This window comes from Vombatus ursinus, unplaced genomic scaffold, assembly GCF_900497805.2.
Source record: "Vombatus ursinus unplaced genomic scaffold, bare-nosed wombat genome assembly UNPS02005659.1, whole genome shotgun sequence".
NCBI lineage: Eukaryota > Metazoa > Chordata > Mammalia > Diprotodontia > Vombatidae > Vombatus > Vombatus ursinus.
Window position 1 is genome coordinate 25,675,882 of NW_020945437.1, and position 18,506 is coordinate 25,694,387.

The following is an 18,506-nucleotide window of genomic DNA, read 5'->3' on the forward strand; positions in this document are numbered from 1 at the left end:
TAGCTGATAACTCTGGCTTCACTCTTTCAGAGCAAGACCTTCTCAGCATTCTAGGGGTATTCCTGAGAAGTTGGAGGTGTCTGTCTGTAATACTATTGCCTCACTTCCAGATTCCAGTGTGTTCACCCTTACTGTTTTCTGCCAGTGATTACTTTTCTAGTTCCATTTAAATAGTTAACATCAATTAGCTTTTGGAAAGGAATATTTACTTCAGAGATATAGCAAAAACAGAAGTACAAACATCCCTATCCAACATGTTGGGGCATACTCTCCCCTATACCATTTTGGTCTCTGGGGAGAATGGGCCCAGATTTGACAAAGTTATTACATAATATTAGTCCCACCAAGTTCACATTCAAATGCTTGCTTTCTAATGGGGAGACACTGTGTAAGCAGCTCTGCACAAACAGAATATATACAGAGTAAATTGGGACTAAGTCTGAGAGGGAAAGTGTTCAGATGGAGGAGGACTAGGAAAAGTTTCTTGTAGAAAGTAAAACTTTGGCTGAGACTTGAAGGTAGTAGCCAGGAGTGAGAATGAGAAGGGAGAGAGTTCCAGGCATGGGGAATAGCCAGGGAAAATGCCCAGAGTTGGGAGGTGTATTGTCTTGTTCTAGGAACAGCAAGGGGGCCAGTACCACTGGATCAGAGTATATGTGGAAAGGTGTAAGAAGACTGGAAAGATGTGGGCTCAGGTTATGAAGAGCTTTAAGAACGAAAAATAGGATTTTCTATTTGATCCTGGAAGTAATAGAGAGCCACTGGAATTTATTAAATGGAGAGAGAGGTGAGGAGGGGGGAGAAGTCACATGTCAGACTTGTGGTTTAGGAAGGTCAAGTTGACAGCGGAATGAAGGATGAGTTGGAGTGGGAAAAGAGAAACTTGAAGGAAAACCAAACAGCAAACAATTGCAGTAATCTAGACATGAGGTGATGAGGGCCTGCAGGGCTGCCACCACCAGGATGACAGCAATGTCATAGGAGAGAAGGGAGCATATACAAGAGGTGTTAAGGAAGTAGAAATGACAGGACTTGGTAAGTGATTGGATGTGAAAAGTGAGAAGTTGAGGAAGATGCCTAGATTGTGGGCCTGGGTGATTGAGGGGACAGTATGAGGGAAATGAGTTCAATTTTGGTCATGTTGAGTTTAAGATATACAATTAATAATCTTTTATCTTAAACTTTTTCCTTTCTCACTCCTTCTGACTTCTGACACTCACTGAGACCTGACTCCTTCCTGATGATACTGTATCCCTGCCGACCCTTTCAGTTATTAGTTGTACTTTATACATACCCCTCAACTTATTGGGGAGTTGAAATTGTCATGTTCCCTTTGCTACTGCCATGTTCATGAACTCTAAAATTCCTTTATCTGATAATCTTTCATATTTTATCATTCCATCTTTCCCTCTGCCCTATGCCTGCTACCTCTGTTCTTCATCCTAACCGTTACCTCCAGTTCCTTTATTCTGCAGTTCTTTCCCAGGCCGTCAACCTTACACTGGCTAAACCATTTTCAGTTACCTTTTTCAACCCCTTGGTGAATGAGTTTGGTTTTTCACTATCCTCTTGTCCTATTGCCAATCATACATTGTCAGATCCCAACCTTAGATTACCCCCACCATTCACCTCGTTTGCTTCTATTCATATGCTGCCGAACAGAGCTAGTTGAGTCTACATTTCAGCTGGAATCTCACTGTAGCACTGTACTATCCTTTTAACGCCACTCTATTTCGTTCGTGATCCTACTCACATTCTCTTTTATTTTTTCATTTTTTTGGATTTGTTTTACAATGCCTTGATTTCTCATAAAGTCACTAGCTTCCAATTTTCTCCATTCTAATTTTTAAGGAAGTATTTTCTTCAGTAATCTTTTGGACTTCCTTTTCCATTTGGCTAAGTTTGCTTTTTAGGGCATTCTTCTCCTCATTGGCTTTTTGGACCTCTTTTGCCATTTGGGTTAGGCTACTTTTTAAGGTGTTATTTTCTTCAGTATTTTTTGGGTCTCCTTTAGCATCACTCTCAGTTTTTCTTCTACTTCTCTTACTCACTTCTCAAAATCCTTTTTGAGCTCTTCCATGGCCTGGGACCAATTCATAATTTTTCTTGGAGGCTTTGGATGTAGGAACTTTGGCTTTGTTGTCTTCTTTTGTTGTATGTTTTGATCTTTTTTGTCACCAAAGTGAGATAATACAGTCTGATTCTTTTTTCGCTGCTCTCTGCCTGGGGACCTCTTTTCAGATTAATGCCTCTAAATGCATGATCCCGGCCAATTACTTGAGTTATAAACTCTTTGTTAAGGTAGGGGTCTGTTTCCAGTTTGGAGAATGTACTGTTTCAAGCTTCAGGGTTTTTGTGCAGCTGTTTTCAGAGATACTTCTAGGGAAGTGTAAATTTTCAGTTCTTCCAAGGTGCTTTGATCAAGGGCGAGGTGTTTACTCCTTTCCTGGCCTGTGCTCTGGTCTATGGGTGACCACCAGCACTCTTTTCTGTCTTGGAACTGTAAGGAAGATTTCCTCTCCACAGCCTCTACAAGCTCCACCACACCAGTGCTTCTCCTCACCCCAGGACGGCCACCTAGAACTATGACCTCGATCCAAGCATGGGCAAAGAAAGAGAATCCTGCACAAGCAGAGAGATTCCTGCAATCCCCCTCTGATCAGCCACTCAATTCCCCCTCACTCTGTGAGCTGAAAGCTCAGGAGGCAGCCCCTGCCCCAGGGCCAAGCTCGGGGATTAGCGCTGAGACCACTGCGCTTCTCTCTCTCACCGAAGACACAGACTTTTCCCACTGACCTTCTAAGTTGTCTTTGACCTTCATGGGTTGAGAGTTCGAGAAACTGCCACAGCTGCACGTGATTCAGTCCTCTGAGGCCTGCTCCAGGTTCACTGAGGCCTGTGCACCCACGCCGAACTGCATTCCTCTCCCAGCCTGGCGCAGTATACCTTTCTGATCAACCATCCAGGTTGTCTTGGGCTGGACATTTGTTTCACTTTATCTTTTTGTGAGTTCTGCTGCTTTTAGAATTTTAGAGCCATTTTTTATAGGTATTTGGAGGGTTGGGAGGAGAGCTCAAGCAAGTCACTGCTTTTACTCCGCCATCTTGGCTCTGCCCTAAAGTATTCGTGATTCTGTTCACCACAGCAGCTATTTCAGATTTTTTCATCCTTCCTCATGCCTACCATGACACCCCTTCTGCCACCCTCTCAGCTGAGGATCTTACTTCATGTTGTACCAAAAAATGGAGGCTATTCCTGGGGTGTACCCTTTTTTCTTTTCTTCTTATTTCACTAAGATGTCTTCCCCCACTATCTCCTCATCCACCCCTTTCTCCTGTAAAAAATTGACCCTTTTTTTTTTTAAGGCAATTGGGGTTAAGTGACTTGCCCAGGGTCACACAGCTAAGTGTTAAGTGTTTGGTCTGAGGCTGGATTTGAACTCAGGTCCTCCTGACTTCAGGGCCAGTGTTCTATCTGCTGTGCCCCCTAGCTGCCCCCAAAATTGACCTTTCTTATCAAGCGAAACCTCTCTACATCTGGGATTCTTAACCTTTTTTTTTTCATGGACTCCTTTGGCTTTCTGCCTAGGGACCTCTTTTCAGATTAATGCCTCTAAATGCATAAAGTAAAATATATAAAATTACAAAGGAAGCCAATTATGCTAAAATACAATTTTTTTTTAAAGTTCATGCCCAATGGGCTGTAAAACTGTGCATACCCTTTGATCCAGCAATATCAATAGTAGTCGGTATCCCAAAGAGATTATATAAAAGGGAAAAGGATCCACATGTACAAAAATATTTATAGCAGCTCTTTTTGTGGCGGCAAAGAATTGGAAATTGAGGGTATGCCCATCAATTGGGGAATGGCTGAGCAAGTTGTGGTATATGAATGTAATGGAATACAATTGTGCTATAAGAAATGATGAGCAGGTAGACTTCAGAAAAATCTGTAAAGACTTACATGAACTAATGTTGAGTGAAATGAGCAGAACCAAGAGAACACTGTACACAGTAACAGCCACGTTGTGTGATAACTTAGCTCTTCTCAGTAATGCAAGGATCTAAGACAGCTCCAAGACTCACAATGGAAAATATTATCCACATCCAGAGAAAGAACTCCTATCTTCTCCAACAGGGTGTTACTATCATCCCCACCTTCTCTCTAATCTTCAGTTCCTCTCTGTGTACTGTCTCCTTCCCTTCTGCCTAAACATGCGTCTATGTCTCTCCCATCTTTAAAAATTGTTCACTTGATCCAACCATCTCCAGTGCTATCATCTTATATGCTTTCTCTACTTCTTGACTAGACTCCTTGAGAAAACCTTCTATATATTCTTCTCTTCCCACTCTCTTCTAAACTTTCCGTACAGTCTGGCTTCTGATTTCATCACTCATTTGAAATTGCTCTCTCCGAAGTAACCAGTGGCCTGTTAATTGCCAAATCTAATAGCCTTTTCTCAAACCTCATTTTTCTTGACCTTTGACAGTATCTCCCTCTCTTCCTGAGGACTTTTTCCTTTCCAGGTATAAATGGCATTGCACTCTCCTGGTTTTTCTTCTGCTTGTTTGAATGCTCCTCTGTCTCTTTTATTAGAACTTCATCCGAATCACTTCCATTAAGTGGGTGTGTCCCCTTGATACTCAATACTGAGTCTGCTTCTCTTTTGCCTCTATCTTAGCTCACTTGATGATCTCTTCAGCTCATATGTATTCAGCTACCATCTCTATGTAGATGATTCTCAAATCTAGCTATCCATCCTGATTTCTCTCCTTCCCTCATTGGCATACCTCTTATCTTCTTCCTCCCTCCATTGACATATCCCAAACATTTTACACCTTAACAGGTAGTTTCATGAATTGCTGTGGACAAAATAAATCATATTTTGGTGGCTAATGCAAGATAATGAATCTCTCACAGTGGTCCTCAGTCAGTAGACCCAATCAGTCACTGAGTCCATATTTGAAACCTTTTTAGGTTGGCAAGAACCTGCCAGAGCTTGTCACCTCCTGGCATAGCCTTTGAGAACACAGGGTAACCTCCATACCTTGAAGCAGCTTTGGACTATGACTTTAGTGGAGAATGAAAACTAATAAATTATTTTTAAATTTCAGATATGAAAAGAGCAAACAAGTACTTGTTTCAACGACTTATGATTCATTCTCTTTTGAACTTGACTTTTAACTTGGAAAACTTGTGAAAGCACAAGCCTTGTTATATGAACCTTTTACCCATAGCACTGGATTAGATTGAGTGATGATAGCAGTAAACATTCTAGGCATCTCAGTACTATAGAGTGAGCTAATATATGTGAATTTGCTTTGGAAAATACCAATCAATAGAGAAAGCCCATAGTATTATTATTATCGATCAGTAAAAGTCAGTATGGTGTAACGAGATCCCCAGATTGCTCTGGAAGAGTCTTGGACTGGATGACTTCTGAGGTCCTTGGGGAAGCATCAAGACCATCAACTCATTGGGTGTATTTCTTAGTCTCTGTCCCTCACTGCCTCAGTTTCTTTCTTTGTAAAGGGAGGGTGTTGGTACTAGATCTCCAAGATTTCTTTCTGCTCAAAACTCTGACTTAGACAAGCTTTGTTCCCACACAGAGTTATAGCAGCAACCAGAACGGATCAGTCAGCGAGCATTAATGGAGTAGCTAGCTACTCTTTGCTAGCTACTTTGTATCCCTAGGAATCAGAGAAATAAAGACAGAAGCAAGAACCATCCCTGACTTCATATATTTGACCTCTAGCCATACACATATACATACACATACACATACATACATACATGCATGTATGCATGCATACATGGAGAAAGAGGGAGAGAGAGAAAAGATATACATACTCATGTAGGTAGGTGGGTGGTTTCTTTTGTTTGGTGGTGTCTGACTAGTAGTGTCTGGGGCCAGAGGTGAACTCATGAAGATGAGTCTTCCTGACTTCAGGCCCAGCACGCTATCCATTGTGCCACCTGGCTGTCCCAGGTGGGTCAGTAAGTATTGTAGGTATATATAAAATAGATACAGAGTGATTTGGAGGGATAGAAAGGGGCACTTGAGCTGAGCCTTGAAGGAAATTAAGGATTCTAAGAGGCAAAAGTAAGGAAAGTATACATTCCAAGCAATGGATTTAAGTCTCTTGGTATTAAGTGATTTGCCTATACCCAACTATTTAAATGTCAGAGGGTATAGATCATAGAGTGCTGGAGTTGAAATTAGGAAGACCTGGACTTGAATCCCTTTTCAAACATTTAGTAACTATGTAACCTCAGGCAAATCTGTTAACTTCTGTAAGACTCAGTTTCCTCATCTGTAAAATAAGGAATTTAGACCAGATAACTTTTAAGGTACTTTCCATCTTTAAATCTATGAGATCTTATGATCATTTGAACTGAGACTAGAAGCCATGAACACAGTAACCAATCCTGTTACTCACTTTTAAAGGAATGTATGAACTTTGGCCTTGGTGACATAGATAGTTTTTTTTTTTTTTAGGCAGTTGGGGTTAAGTGACTTGCCCAGGGTCACACAGCTAGTATATGACAAGTGTTTAGTTTGAGGGTGGATTTGAACTCAGGTCCTCCTGACTTCAGGGCTGGTGCTCTATCCACTGCGCCACCTAGCTGCCCCTAGTCTTATTTTTTTTTTTTAAATAGTTATACTGTATAGTCATTTTCAGATACAACCAATAATGTAAACTACACCACTCTGAAGGTTATCCTAGTTGATGTAGTCTTGGCTTCTGTTGAATGAAATTCCCCAAATTGGAGTTCCAAAAATATCAAAGTTATGAAGAAACAGTTACAGTTAAGTACTTAATATTTAGTATAATTAAAAGAGCCCTGGATTTGGAGTCAGAGGACCTGGCTTTAAGTCCTGGCTGTACCACTTATAAGAGCTGTGTGATCTCAGGCAGTTTCCTCCTTTGTAAAGTGGGGAAATACTTGGTGTGGAAAGCTCTAAACCATAATGTACTCTAGAAAGTCACCTATCGGGAGGATCATAGGATCTGGAGTTGGAGGGACCACAAGCCCAGGCTAACCCTCATTTTATTATCTGTTGAATGAGGCCATACATCAGAGTGGTTGCTGTCCCTTTGCTTGGGGACTTTTCAGTAAGTCAAAAACGAGATCTTGTGGTATGTCTGAATCAGGCAGGAACCTCCAATTTAGAAAATCCAAAGCACGTTTTCTGTTAGCCTCAGATTAGCTAAGAATGAAAAATTATGTAAGGGAAAACTATGAGAGAGGTCAGTGGCATGAAATGGACTACCCTAAAACTTTGGAAAGGCCTAGACCTTTTGGTAACTGATTGTCTGTTATTCCCTTTCCATTGTGTAATACACTAGCCTTTGTCACACTAGCCTTTGTTCCATGGGGCAGTCTCCTACAGGACATGAGTTTTTTTCCCCTTGTGTATTTTTAATTCAGCTTAGTCAGAAGACATTGATATTCCTAAAGTACATGTCTAACTATGTCTCCTCCTGTTCAGTAAATTTTAGTGACTTCTTATCCCCTCTAAGATCCAATTTAAAATCCTCTCTTTGGCCTTTAAAGCCCTTCATAACCTGGTACTCCCCTACATTTTCAATCTTCTTATACCTTAACTCATCTCAACATATTTTGGGATTCAGTCACACTGGCCTCTTTGTTACTCTTTATACGTGACACTCCATCTCCTGACTGGAATTTTTATTGAAAAAGAAATAGAACAGGGCATCAATGAGTTTCCTAGGAAAAAAATTTCAGGACCAGGTGGATTTACAAGTGAATTCTACCAAACGTTTGAAGAGCAACTAATACCAATATTAAATAAATTATTTGAAATAATAAGGGAAAAAGGAGTCCTATCAAACTCAAATATGGTGCTGATACCTAAACCAGGAAGGGCAAAAACAGAGAAAGAAATTATAGACCAATTTCATTAATGAATATAGATACAAAAATTCTAAATAAACCATTAGTCAGGAGACTACAGCAGTATAGTAGAAAAATTATTCATAGTGATCAGGTGCGATTTAGTCCAGGAGTGCAGGGATGGTTTTAACGTAAGAAAAACTATTAACATAATTGAGATCAATAACAAAAATAATATGATTATATCAATAGATGCAGAAAAGGCTTTTGACAAAATATAGCACTCATTCCAATTAAAAAACACCAGCCCTGTGGTCAGGAGGACCTGAGTTCAAATCCAGCCTCAGACACTTACTAGCTGTGTGACGCTGGGCAAGTCACTTTAACCCCAATTGCCTCAAATACAGACACCTGAAAGCATAGGGATAAATGGATTTTTCCTTAAAATGATAAGAATCTTCTACCTAAAACCACCAGTAAGCATTATTTGTAATGAGGATGAACTAGAAGCCCTCTCAGTAAGAGCTGAAGTGAAATAAGAATGCCCATTACCACCAATATTTTTCAATATTGTATTAGAAATGCTAGCATAGCAATAAGAAAAGAAAAAGAAATTGAAGGAATTAGAATGGGCAGTGAGGTAACAAAACTATCTCTTTTTGCAGATGATATGATGATATACTTGGAAAATCCTAGAGAGTCAACTAAAAAATTAGTTGAAACAATAATTTTAGCAAAGTAGCAGTATATAAAATAAACCCATAAATCATTAGCATTTTTATTTATCACCAACAAAATCTTGAAGAGATAGACCATTTAAAATTACTTATAGACTGTGTAAAATACCTGGGAGTATACCTTTAAGACAAACCTAGGAACTGCATGAACATAATTATAAAACACTTTATTCAAGTAAAGTCATATTTAAATAATTGGAGAAATATTAATTGTTCATGAATGGGCAGAGCTAATATAATAAAAATGACAATTCTACCTAAGCAAATCTACTTATTCAATGCCATACTAATTAAATTGCCAAAAAATTATTTTATTGAGCTAGAAGAAATAAGTAATTTGTTTGGAAGAACAAAAGGTCAAGAATATCAATGGAATTAATTTAAAGGAAGAATGTTTAGCAGTACCAGATATTAAGCTATATTATAAGGCAATAACTATCAAAAACTTATCTGGTGCTGACTAAGAAATAGAAAGGTGGATCAGTAGAACAGAGTAGACATACAAAACAGAGTAGCAATTGATTTTAGTAACCTTGTGTTTGACAAATGTAAATATTTAAGCTTTTGGAATAGAAATACACTATTTGGTAAAAGTTGTTGGGAAAACTGTAAAGCAGTTTGACTGAAATTATGTATAGATTAATATCTTACAACAGTTACCAGGATAAGGTCAAAATGGATACATGACCTAGATATAAAGGGAGATAATCATAAGAAAACTAGAACAATGTGAAGCACGTTCCCAACAGACTTATGGATAGAAGAATTTATGAATAAATGACATAGAGAGCATTGTGAGATATAAAATGGATAATTTTAATTACATTAAATTTAAAAGTTTTTATTTGGATAAAATCAATGTAGCCAAGATTAGAAGGGAAGCAGAAAATTGGGGGAAATTTTTATAGACAGTTTATTGTATAAAGGTCTCACATCTCAAATGTATAGAGAACTTCATAAGAATGTGTGTCATTCCACAGTTGACAAATGGTCAAAGGACATGAATAGGCAGTTTTTCTATGAAGAAATCAAAACTATATATAGTCATATGAAAAAATGCTCTAAATCATTATTGATTAGAGAAATGCACCTTAAAACAACTTTTAGATACCGTCTCATACCTGTCAGTTTGTCTAAAATGGTAGAATAGAAAACTGACAAATATTGGAGGGGATGTGGAAAAAAATGGGACATTAATATACTGTAAGTAGAACTGTGAACTGATCCAACCATTTTGGAGAGCAATCTGGAATTATGCCAGGGCTATAAAACTGTGTATATTCTTTGACCCAGCAATACCACTGTTAGGTCTGTTTCCCAAAATGATCAGAGAAAAAGGAAAAGAACCTATATGTTCCAAATTATTTATAGCAGCTCCCTTTTTGGTGGCAAAGAAATAGAAATTGAGGGGATGCCCATCAGTTGGGGAATGGCTGAACAAGTTGTGGTATATGATTGTGATGGAATGTGTGCTCAATCAAGAAATAATGAGCTGGTTGATTTTAGAAAAACATGGAAAGACTTGCATGAAATAATGAAAAGTGAAATGGGCAGAACCAAGAGAGCATTGTATACAGTAATAACAATATCACTCAAAGAATAATTAACAACCAAGTTAATCTGTTATAAATACTCAAATCAACTATAAAGCATCCATGAGGAAGATGCTATACACCTGAAGAGAAAGAACTGATAAATAGAAGTACATGTAGTGTGGTTTTACATATATTTGTAAATCTGTGTCAAATGGTGACCTTCTGTAGTGCAGGATAGGGAGGCAGGGAGGGAGACAATTCAGAACTTAGTATGCAACAAAAAAATTAAATTTAATTAAAAAAAAGTATCATAGAATCAAGTTTTCTATTATATTCTCCATGTTGCTCATTTTCTTCATTATTACTTGCTTATCTTTCAAAGTAGTTTCAAATTCTAAATTAATTTCTTCCCCATGTTTTTTTTTTTAAATTTTGTTTTTGCTTAGAGCTCTTTTTATTTGTTTTGTGACTTTCTCTTTGCTGTTTATGCTTATTCAATTTATTTGAATGTGTTATTTAGCCATTTGGAGTCCTATCTTGGTATTCTTGCATGGTTTCATTTTCCATCCATCGCTTCTAGTCTTTTAGCTGGTTCTTTTGGAATTAAGTTTTTTTAATTTCATTTCATCAGTATTCTTTGCTTTTCTTATTTTTTATTTTGGTTGATTTTTATTTTCTTGTGGGTTTTTTTTATCCTTTGTTGTTTCTTTTTGTTTTTGTTTTTTGTTTTTGCTTTTTGGTGAGGCAGTAGAGGTTAAGTACTTGTGAAGGGTCACACAGCTAGTAAGTTTCAAGGGTCGGAGGTTACATTTGAACTCAGGTCCTCCTGACTCCAAGGCCAGAGCTCTATCTATTGCTCCACCTAGCTACACCCCTTTTTGTTGTTGTTTTTTTTTTAGGGTTGTATAAAGAAACTGCTTCTCTGAAAACCTATTATTTCATCATCTTGACTGGTTAGCCAAGGTTGTCATAGATTCATAGTTGGAAAGGATCTTAGAAATCATATAATAATACTAACAACAATAATAGTAACAATAGTTTGTATAATGCTTTCGGGTTTTCAAAGCACTTTACATATAATCTCATTTGAGCCTCATACAACAGTGCTATGAGATTGGATTTACAGACATTATTATTGTCATTTTATAAATTAGAAAACTGAGTCTTAGAGAGGTTAAGTGGACTTGTTCAAGGTCACACATCTAGTAAGTATCAGAAGCCTGATTTGTACCTAGACCTTCCTGATTCCAGGTCCAGCATTCAGTGCCACTCTCTACCACACTGGTCCTCTAATCCAGCCGCCTTGTTTTTACAAATGAAGAAAGTAAGGAAGGCTCCAAGAGGTGAAAAGAGGTGAGATTTGAACCTTGAGACTTAGAAAGATCTCCAGCCCTACAGTGGTATCCTAGGAGAGCAAGAGTTCTTCAGAAGGGTAAGGACTTTAGCTCTCTACAAGATGCAAGTTCTTCTCCCTTATGAGAGAACCTCGACCCCAGATAATACAAAGGGGCTACATGAGAGTAAAACTCGCTGCTGGAAGGGTTCACTTGGCTCTCCAGACACCCCACTTTCTTTCCCTTCACAGGGAGGACTTCACCCTGAGGTAGAAGCAAAAGTCTGGAGATTTATAGTAGGTCCCTGGGGGATCTGATGCTCACTGCAGAGAGAAGCAGATTTGTCTTGATCCTTTGTAGGCTCACGTACAAGTCTTTCACGTGTTTTGTGGGTTGAATAAAGCCTGGCCTATACTCACTGTTGTGTTAGCCTAAGTACTTGTATGAGTGCTTTACTTTTTTTCTATGGAGACCAAAGACACCAGCCAGATTTTTATGTTCCCAGGGGTAAATGGAGGGAGGAAGCAAGCCAGATTCTGATGTTGCTAGGGGTAACCCTGATTGGAAGGCTGAGCTAGAAAGGAGATTTGTATGAGAAACTCACATGATTGAACTTGATATGTAAAAACCCAAAACTTTAGTTGTGGGCCACTGGTTATCTGCCCAAGGCAGGGGTGGGGAACCTGGGACCTCGAGGCCACATGTGGCCCTCTAGGTCCTCAAGTGTTGCCGTTTGACTGAATCCAAACTTCACAGAACTAGTCCCCTTTAATAAAAGGATTTATTCTGTAAAACTTGGACTCAGTCAAAAGGCTGAACCTAAGGATCTAGAAGGCCACATGTGGCCTCGAAGCCACAGGTTCCCCACACCTGGCCTAAGGTTACACAGGTAGTAGCAGAGCTGAGATTTGAACTTAGTTCCTCTGATTCTAAATGCAGTGTTCTTTCCACAGCACCATGCTGTCTACCTCCATTTTGCTTCTAGAGCTGGATTTCTTTAGCTGGGGTACACAGACTCAATCTGTGAATAAGCTTCAGGGGATCCAAAAACTTGGATGAAAAAAAATTACATCTTTATTTTTACTAACCACTAAAAATTTTATTCTATGAAGTGGTTCATAGGCTTCCCCAGACTGCCAAAGGGGTAAGAAGCCCAGTTCAAAGCCAAGTGGAACCAAGCTCATCCCTCTTCCATATGACAGCTCTGCTGCCCCTGCCCCAGTATTCCCCAGGCCAAACATAAATAATGATCCTGGGATGGTCTATTCGTTAATCCACTAGAAAATCACAATTCCTAATCACCATTTCTCCTTCCGACATTTCTCCCTTCTTTCCTTTTTCCCCCTATTTCATTTAGCTTGGGGCTGCCTCCATGTTAAGAAGGGCATTGTTAAACTTCAGAGCATAACAGAGGAGGAAAACCAAGATGGTGAAAGGTCTCAAATATATGACATTCAAGGATTGAAGGAAGAAAGGAAGTCTTAGGAGAATGTATTGGAAGGGCTGTCCTCTGTAAGACCTAACCCTAATTCTCTCAACCATTCTGAGCCTCAGTTGTAAATGAATACTTCTAGGACCTACCCGATAGAATTGCTTTGAGGATCTGAGACAATTTGTGTACATCCCTTTGTAAACTTTAAAGCCATATAGAAGTATCTGTGATTATCATTCTGGGGTGGCCTTCATCTCTCTAAATTTCAAGTTTCTCTTCTGTAAAATAGGGTTAATAATTCTTTGCCCTCTCTACCTCACTGGGTTGATGCTTAAGGTTATTTTGTAAACCTTTAAGTTCTGTGTAATGAGTCATTATCATCATCATTATAAGGATAAATAAACAACTTACAGTTCCTGCCCTAATGGATCTTTGGCTCCAGAAGGGAAAATAAGGCACATATATGACAAAAACAACAAAACCAAACTAGAACATGGAACATAAGGAACGTGTAAACAGGATTCTGTGCAGAGAATGGATGAGTGGGAGAGGACCAGTGAGGCTGAACAAAAGAGGAAGCAGTTTATATGGTGTTGACAAGTATTGAAATAATTAAGATAATAAAGGGAGAAAGGACAGTTGAAAAGGTCATTACTGCAAGTAAATAGATAACATTTTAAGAAATTTGAAAAATAAATTTAAGCTAAAATTTCCTATCATCTATTAGAGAAGAGAGAGCTTTCCTGGGTCAAAAGGAGGTAGAAAACACCTTTCTTCCAGATGCCCTGGACTATGACAGTGTTTGTTGGACATTTTTGATACTCAAGGTCCTGAAGAAGAAGAAGAGGCCAACATATCCTTTTATGCCCCTCCACTCACCCTTAACCCATTCATACAAAACACTGTCCATGAATTCTCTGAAATACAGTGTTTGGTGTGAATTAGGCCAGTTCCACTGGGGGTGAGACCAAATGGGGAATGTCTAGACAGGGAATAAGTCAGGAATATAGCATCAGGGTCTGAATCCCATATGTATTCACTTCTCAAAGATTTTGATGAGGAGGTCTATATTTCACATATGGACTGGATTGTATGGCCTCTGACTTACCTTCCAGCTCTCGTACAAGCATTTAAGATTTACCTTGCAGTTGGTGATATGGGATTAGAACTCAGGGGGGACAGAGAGAGAGAGAGAGAGAGAGAGACGGACAGAGACAGAGAGAACATATCCTCATCGTAATAAGTAAACCTTTGGGATCTGATGAAGGTCACTAAGTACGAGAGTGGAAAAGAGAAAAGGACACAATACAGAGTCTTGGGCTATGCCCACAGTCAGTGGGTATATTGTATTGTTGTATGTAGATGATGGTTCAGCAAAAGACACTGACTGAAGAGTGGTCAGACAGGTAGGAGGAGGATCAAGAGACAAAAATCTCAAGAAAATCAAAGGAAAGAGAATCCAGGAAGAGAGAGCAGTCAACAAAATTACACATTGCAGAGAGATTAAGAAAGATGAGGATTGAGAAAGACCAGTGAATCGTGAGTCCAATGCAAAAAGAGCAAGTATTGTGGTAGGATCTTGCTGTCATTGCATTCTGGAAGCTTCATGAGTTCTTGGTTCATCTCAATTCTAGCAGTTGGGAAATAAACATTGAGCTTGGAAGCAGGAGACCTATGATTAACTCCTGGCCCTGGCAGTTAATAGTTGGTGGTCTTGCATAAGTGACTTGATTTCTTTGAAGTCTCTGTTTCCTAATCTATTAGAAGGGGAACCTCATGCTCATACCACTTGCCTCAGTAGAATGTTGTTAGGAAAGTACTTTGCAAACTTGAAGGCATTATAGAAAGGTGAGGTACTGTTATTGTTTCCCTTGCCAAAGAGGAAAACTGACAGCTACGTGTCTACTCTGATTAGTAGACCAGAAAGTAGTGCACGGAGGAAATGTTTAAGTGCTTATGTGCAAAACATTGTACTAAAGATACAAATAGAAAAGCAAGACAGTTGCTGATCCCAAGGAACTCTCACCCTAACAGGGAGAGAGAATAGAGACAGGGGGCCTCAGCTGCAGGGCAAATGGAAATGCCTGGTGGTCCATAAGGTACAATACAAATGATAACACATCTTCTATATTGTTTTTCCATTGATAAAATCAAATTAGTTTGTGAAGTTGAATCTTTGACAGTGTCAAAGACTTTGGTGGAAGAGCTTATTTCTGGGTCTGGGTCTTGATCTGTGGATCTGGAGGAGGCAGTGACCACCTCACCCACAGAGGCAATTGATGGGTCATGTCTCCACAAGGCTTCAATGGGTGATGGACCAATCAGTTTAATCAACTAGCATTTATTAAGCGATTACTATATGCCAGGCTCTGTGCTAAGTCTGGGATACGAACACAAAAGAGCCAACATTTTTATTAGAGGAGACAAAATGTACATATATAAGTATATGCAAAATAAACATATGCAAAATGAACACATTTTCATTAAATGTAAGGCAATTAGGAAGGACTATAAATGTGCGTCAAGCAAAAACAAAATAATTACTCCATTTTTTAATCCTCTTCTCTCAATTTGTCTCTGTAGATAATTAAGCTGAAAGCTGAAGCACGCCTCGATCTCCTGAAGCAGATTGGGGTTTCTGTAGACACGTGGCTGAAGAGTGCAATGAACCAGGTGATGGAGGAGTTGGAGAATGAACGCTGGGCCAGCCTTCCTGCAGTGGCCAATAATGGCTCCCTGCACCTGGTACTGTTTCTCCTTTCCATTATTGACTGGTCTTCCTGTTACTAGCTGCTGCTGCTGCTGTTGTACTGGGCCTAAACTGTTTAATAGGCAGGGGGAGATAAAGGTAAAGAGAGCCTCAGGATAATGAAGACTGAGGGACTTCACATTCAAATCTCAGCTGCCCATAGGACCTTGGGCAAGTTACCGAGCCTGTTTCTCATCTGTAAAATGGATAGTTAATATTATGAACACTCCCCTTCTCTGAGGGAAAATGTTTTATAAAACTTGGAGCAGTTTAGTAATAAATAGTAGTAGCTCTTGTTCGGCTGCTGCTTTGAAGTCTACAAGACACTTGCCCCCTATAGCCCTGTAAGGTAGATGATATTAGACAAGTATCAGCATTTTACAGATGAGGAAACTGAAACTAAAGGGAGCAAAGTGACTTCCCCATGGACACATTCACAAAACCCAGCCTCCTATTCTGGGCACTGTGCTTTCTCTGAAAGGTAGTGATTCTCATTGTTGTTAGTATGTTGAATAATTATAATAACCTCTCTACCTACATTTTCTCCCATCTATAAAAAATAATCCTCACCCCACTTTCATGGTAGAATTATTCAGAGAAAAGTGCTTTGTGAGCCATAAAGCTCTGTGAGAATGGGAACTGTAGTTGTTTCCACTCATCAATAGATGGCTTTTCTAAATACAAGCACAGAAGTAAAGGAAAGAACAAAACTGACATGTTGTGTGAAATCCCAAAGCCAAAGTCGCACATCCCACTTTTCACTCAGATTATGTATAACCAGCCATACTCACTCCTGTTGGAGTTGCTGTTTTCTCCTGGAAATGAATGAGAAATGGAGAATGTTACCTAGGGGTTGGATGGCTTCTGTGATGAGGGTTGCAAACAGGGTGCAGACAGTAATACTCCACCTCATGCACCTCATGCACCTGGAGGTGCTTGTGCCAGGGAGCAGAGACTGCCTAGGGGCGAGGCGAGGTGAGGCAAGACTCACAAGAGGCTGTTGGAGTCCTGGCTTCAGACCCTCATGTACATGGCCTTGGACAATGAAGATAATAACACATCAAGGATCTGTTAGGTCATAGATAGGTGAAATCCGCTAACACAAATCATAAACTCTCTGTAACTTAGTAGATAGTCTTAAGAGTCCCCAGTTGCTCAGAAACATTAAATGACTTGCTCCTGGCTAAACAGCTAGTCAGGTGGTCCAAATCAGGCGTAGACTTTGAACCTGGGTCTTTTGTATTCTATTCCCTATACAACCCAGACTCTAATAGCAAACTTTAAGGTTTATAAAGTACTTTACAGTCATCTTGTTTGAACTTTACAGTAGCCCTCATCTAGAGATATTAAAGGTATTATTTTACAGATTTAAAAAATCTTGAGGCTCAAAATGTCATTATAACTGATTCATGGGCACATAGCTACTCATCAGGCAGGATTTGAACCCAAGGCTTCAAATCCATCACTTTGCTACACTATGCTGCTTCTCCCGTGTGTAAAAAATCATAATTTTGATTGACTGTTTGTTTAAAAAGCTCTTTGTTAATCTTGAGGATCTGAAAAAATTTGAGCATTGCACTCTTCAAAGCACCTTTACATACAGTATTTCCTTTGGTCCTCGTAATACAAATCCCTATGAGGTAACTAAGACAGGTGTTATTAGAGGAAGCAGTCATGTAATAAGTATGACAAGCACCACTATAGGTCTGAGTCCAGCTGTGTGACTTAGGCTCTCTCAGAGCCTCTGTTTCTTCTGTGAATTCAGGTAGGTCAGGGTGGGTTAGATCAGGTGATCCCTAGGGTGTTTCCAATTCTGAAATCCAACAAGCACCATTTAGATGGATGAGACCCAGAGAGGTGACATGCCCACTATGTCTCAGCGATTAGTAATGGAGCTACAGGATCCCACTTCTTCTGACTCCTGTCCTCTTTCTGTTACTTCTTTTTTCCCCTCATACCATTCAGTTGTCAGTAGCCCTTACTGGAAAAATCAAGGAAACACCAAAATTAGAATTCCTGGAAGGTTCGTCATCTTCACATCTAGTTTGTTTTCCTGCATTTGCATGATGAAAGATAAAACTGTCATGTGGGTGTACATTTGTTGGCTTTGAATGTCTGTGGGAAGATTTTATGTCATATTTATTTCTAATTCACTATTAGCTGTAATGATGTAAGTGGGTGGCTCTATTTTTGACTGCTCCTACAGATTCAAGTCAGTGGCCAACTTGGCTTAGGAGAAATGGAGGGTTGTTTTTGTTTTTGTCTTGATCTTTTTCTCAGGACCAAAGTGTCTGGGCCAGGGATGAGCCCTTCCCATTACTGGGGTGTGGTATCCCCTATCCATTCATGTTGTGTAGTTGTCTCTGGCTGTGGGTTCGGAGAGAGTTCCGGACCTTTAGTATGGTTGTGCCTTAGACAAGCAGCTTAACTTGTGTCTCTCTAGGCCAGGGCCTTTACAGAGGCTCAGTGGATTTCACCAATCTATGACCTAACAGATGCTTGATGTGTTTACAGGACTCAAACCTGGGTCTTCTGACTGTAAATTTGGTATTAATATGATGCCCTTCCTCCCACTGTTCCCATCATGTCAGCCTGGGCTCCCAGAGAATCTTGGCATTGGAAGAAGGAGGCACCTCGGAGAGCAGCTGGTCCAACCCCTGTCTGAAGCATACATCCCCCAACTGCTCATCCAGGCTCTCCTTGGCGACTTGCCTGAGGGAGCTGTTCCATTGGGCGGCAACACCAGTGCTCACGAAATCCAATTGAGCTGTCACTTTGTAAGGTCACACACTTAGAGCTGGAAGGGCTCTCGTAGACCACCCAGTACAACCTCAACATTTACAGTAGAGGAAATTGAGC

At 39.7% G+C, this 18,506-nt stretch overlaps 1 protein-coding gene across 4 annotated transcripts in view; it reads left to right on the forward strand.

Annotated features, from left to right (window-relative positions):
- The window catches only part of FCHSD2 (FCH and double SH3 domains 2), a 352,645-nt gene that overhangs the window by 287,100 nt on the left and 47,039 nt on the right, over positions 1-18,506 (forward strand). For all 4 annotated transcript variants that reach the window (XM_027848012.1, XM_027848010.1, XM_027848011.1 and 1 more), the window contains one exon: positions 15,482-15,643. In XM_027848012.1, the coding sequence (XP_027703813.1) occupies positions 15,482-15,643 (162 nt within the window). The remainder of the gene's footprint in view (positions 1-15,481; positions 15,644-18,506) is intronic.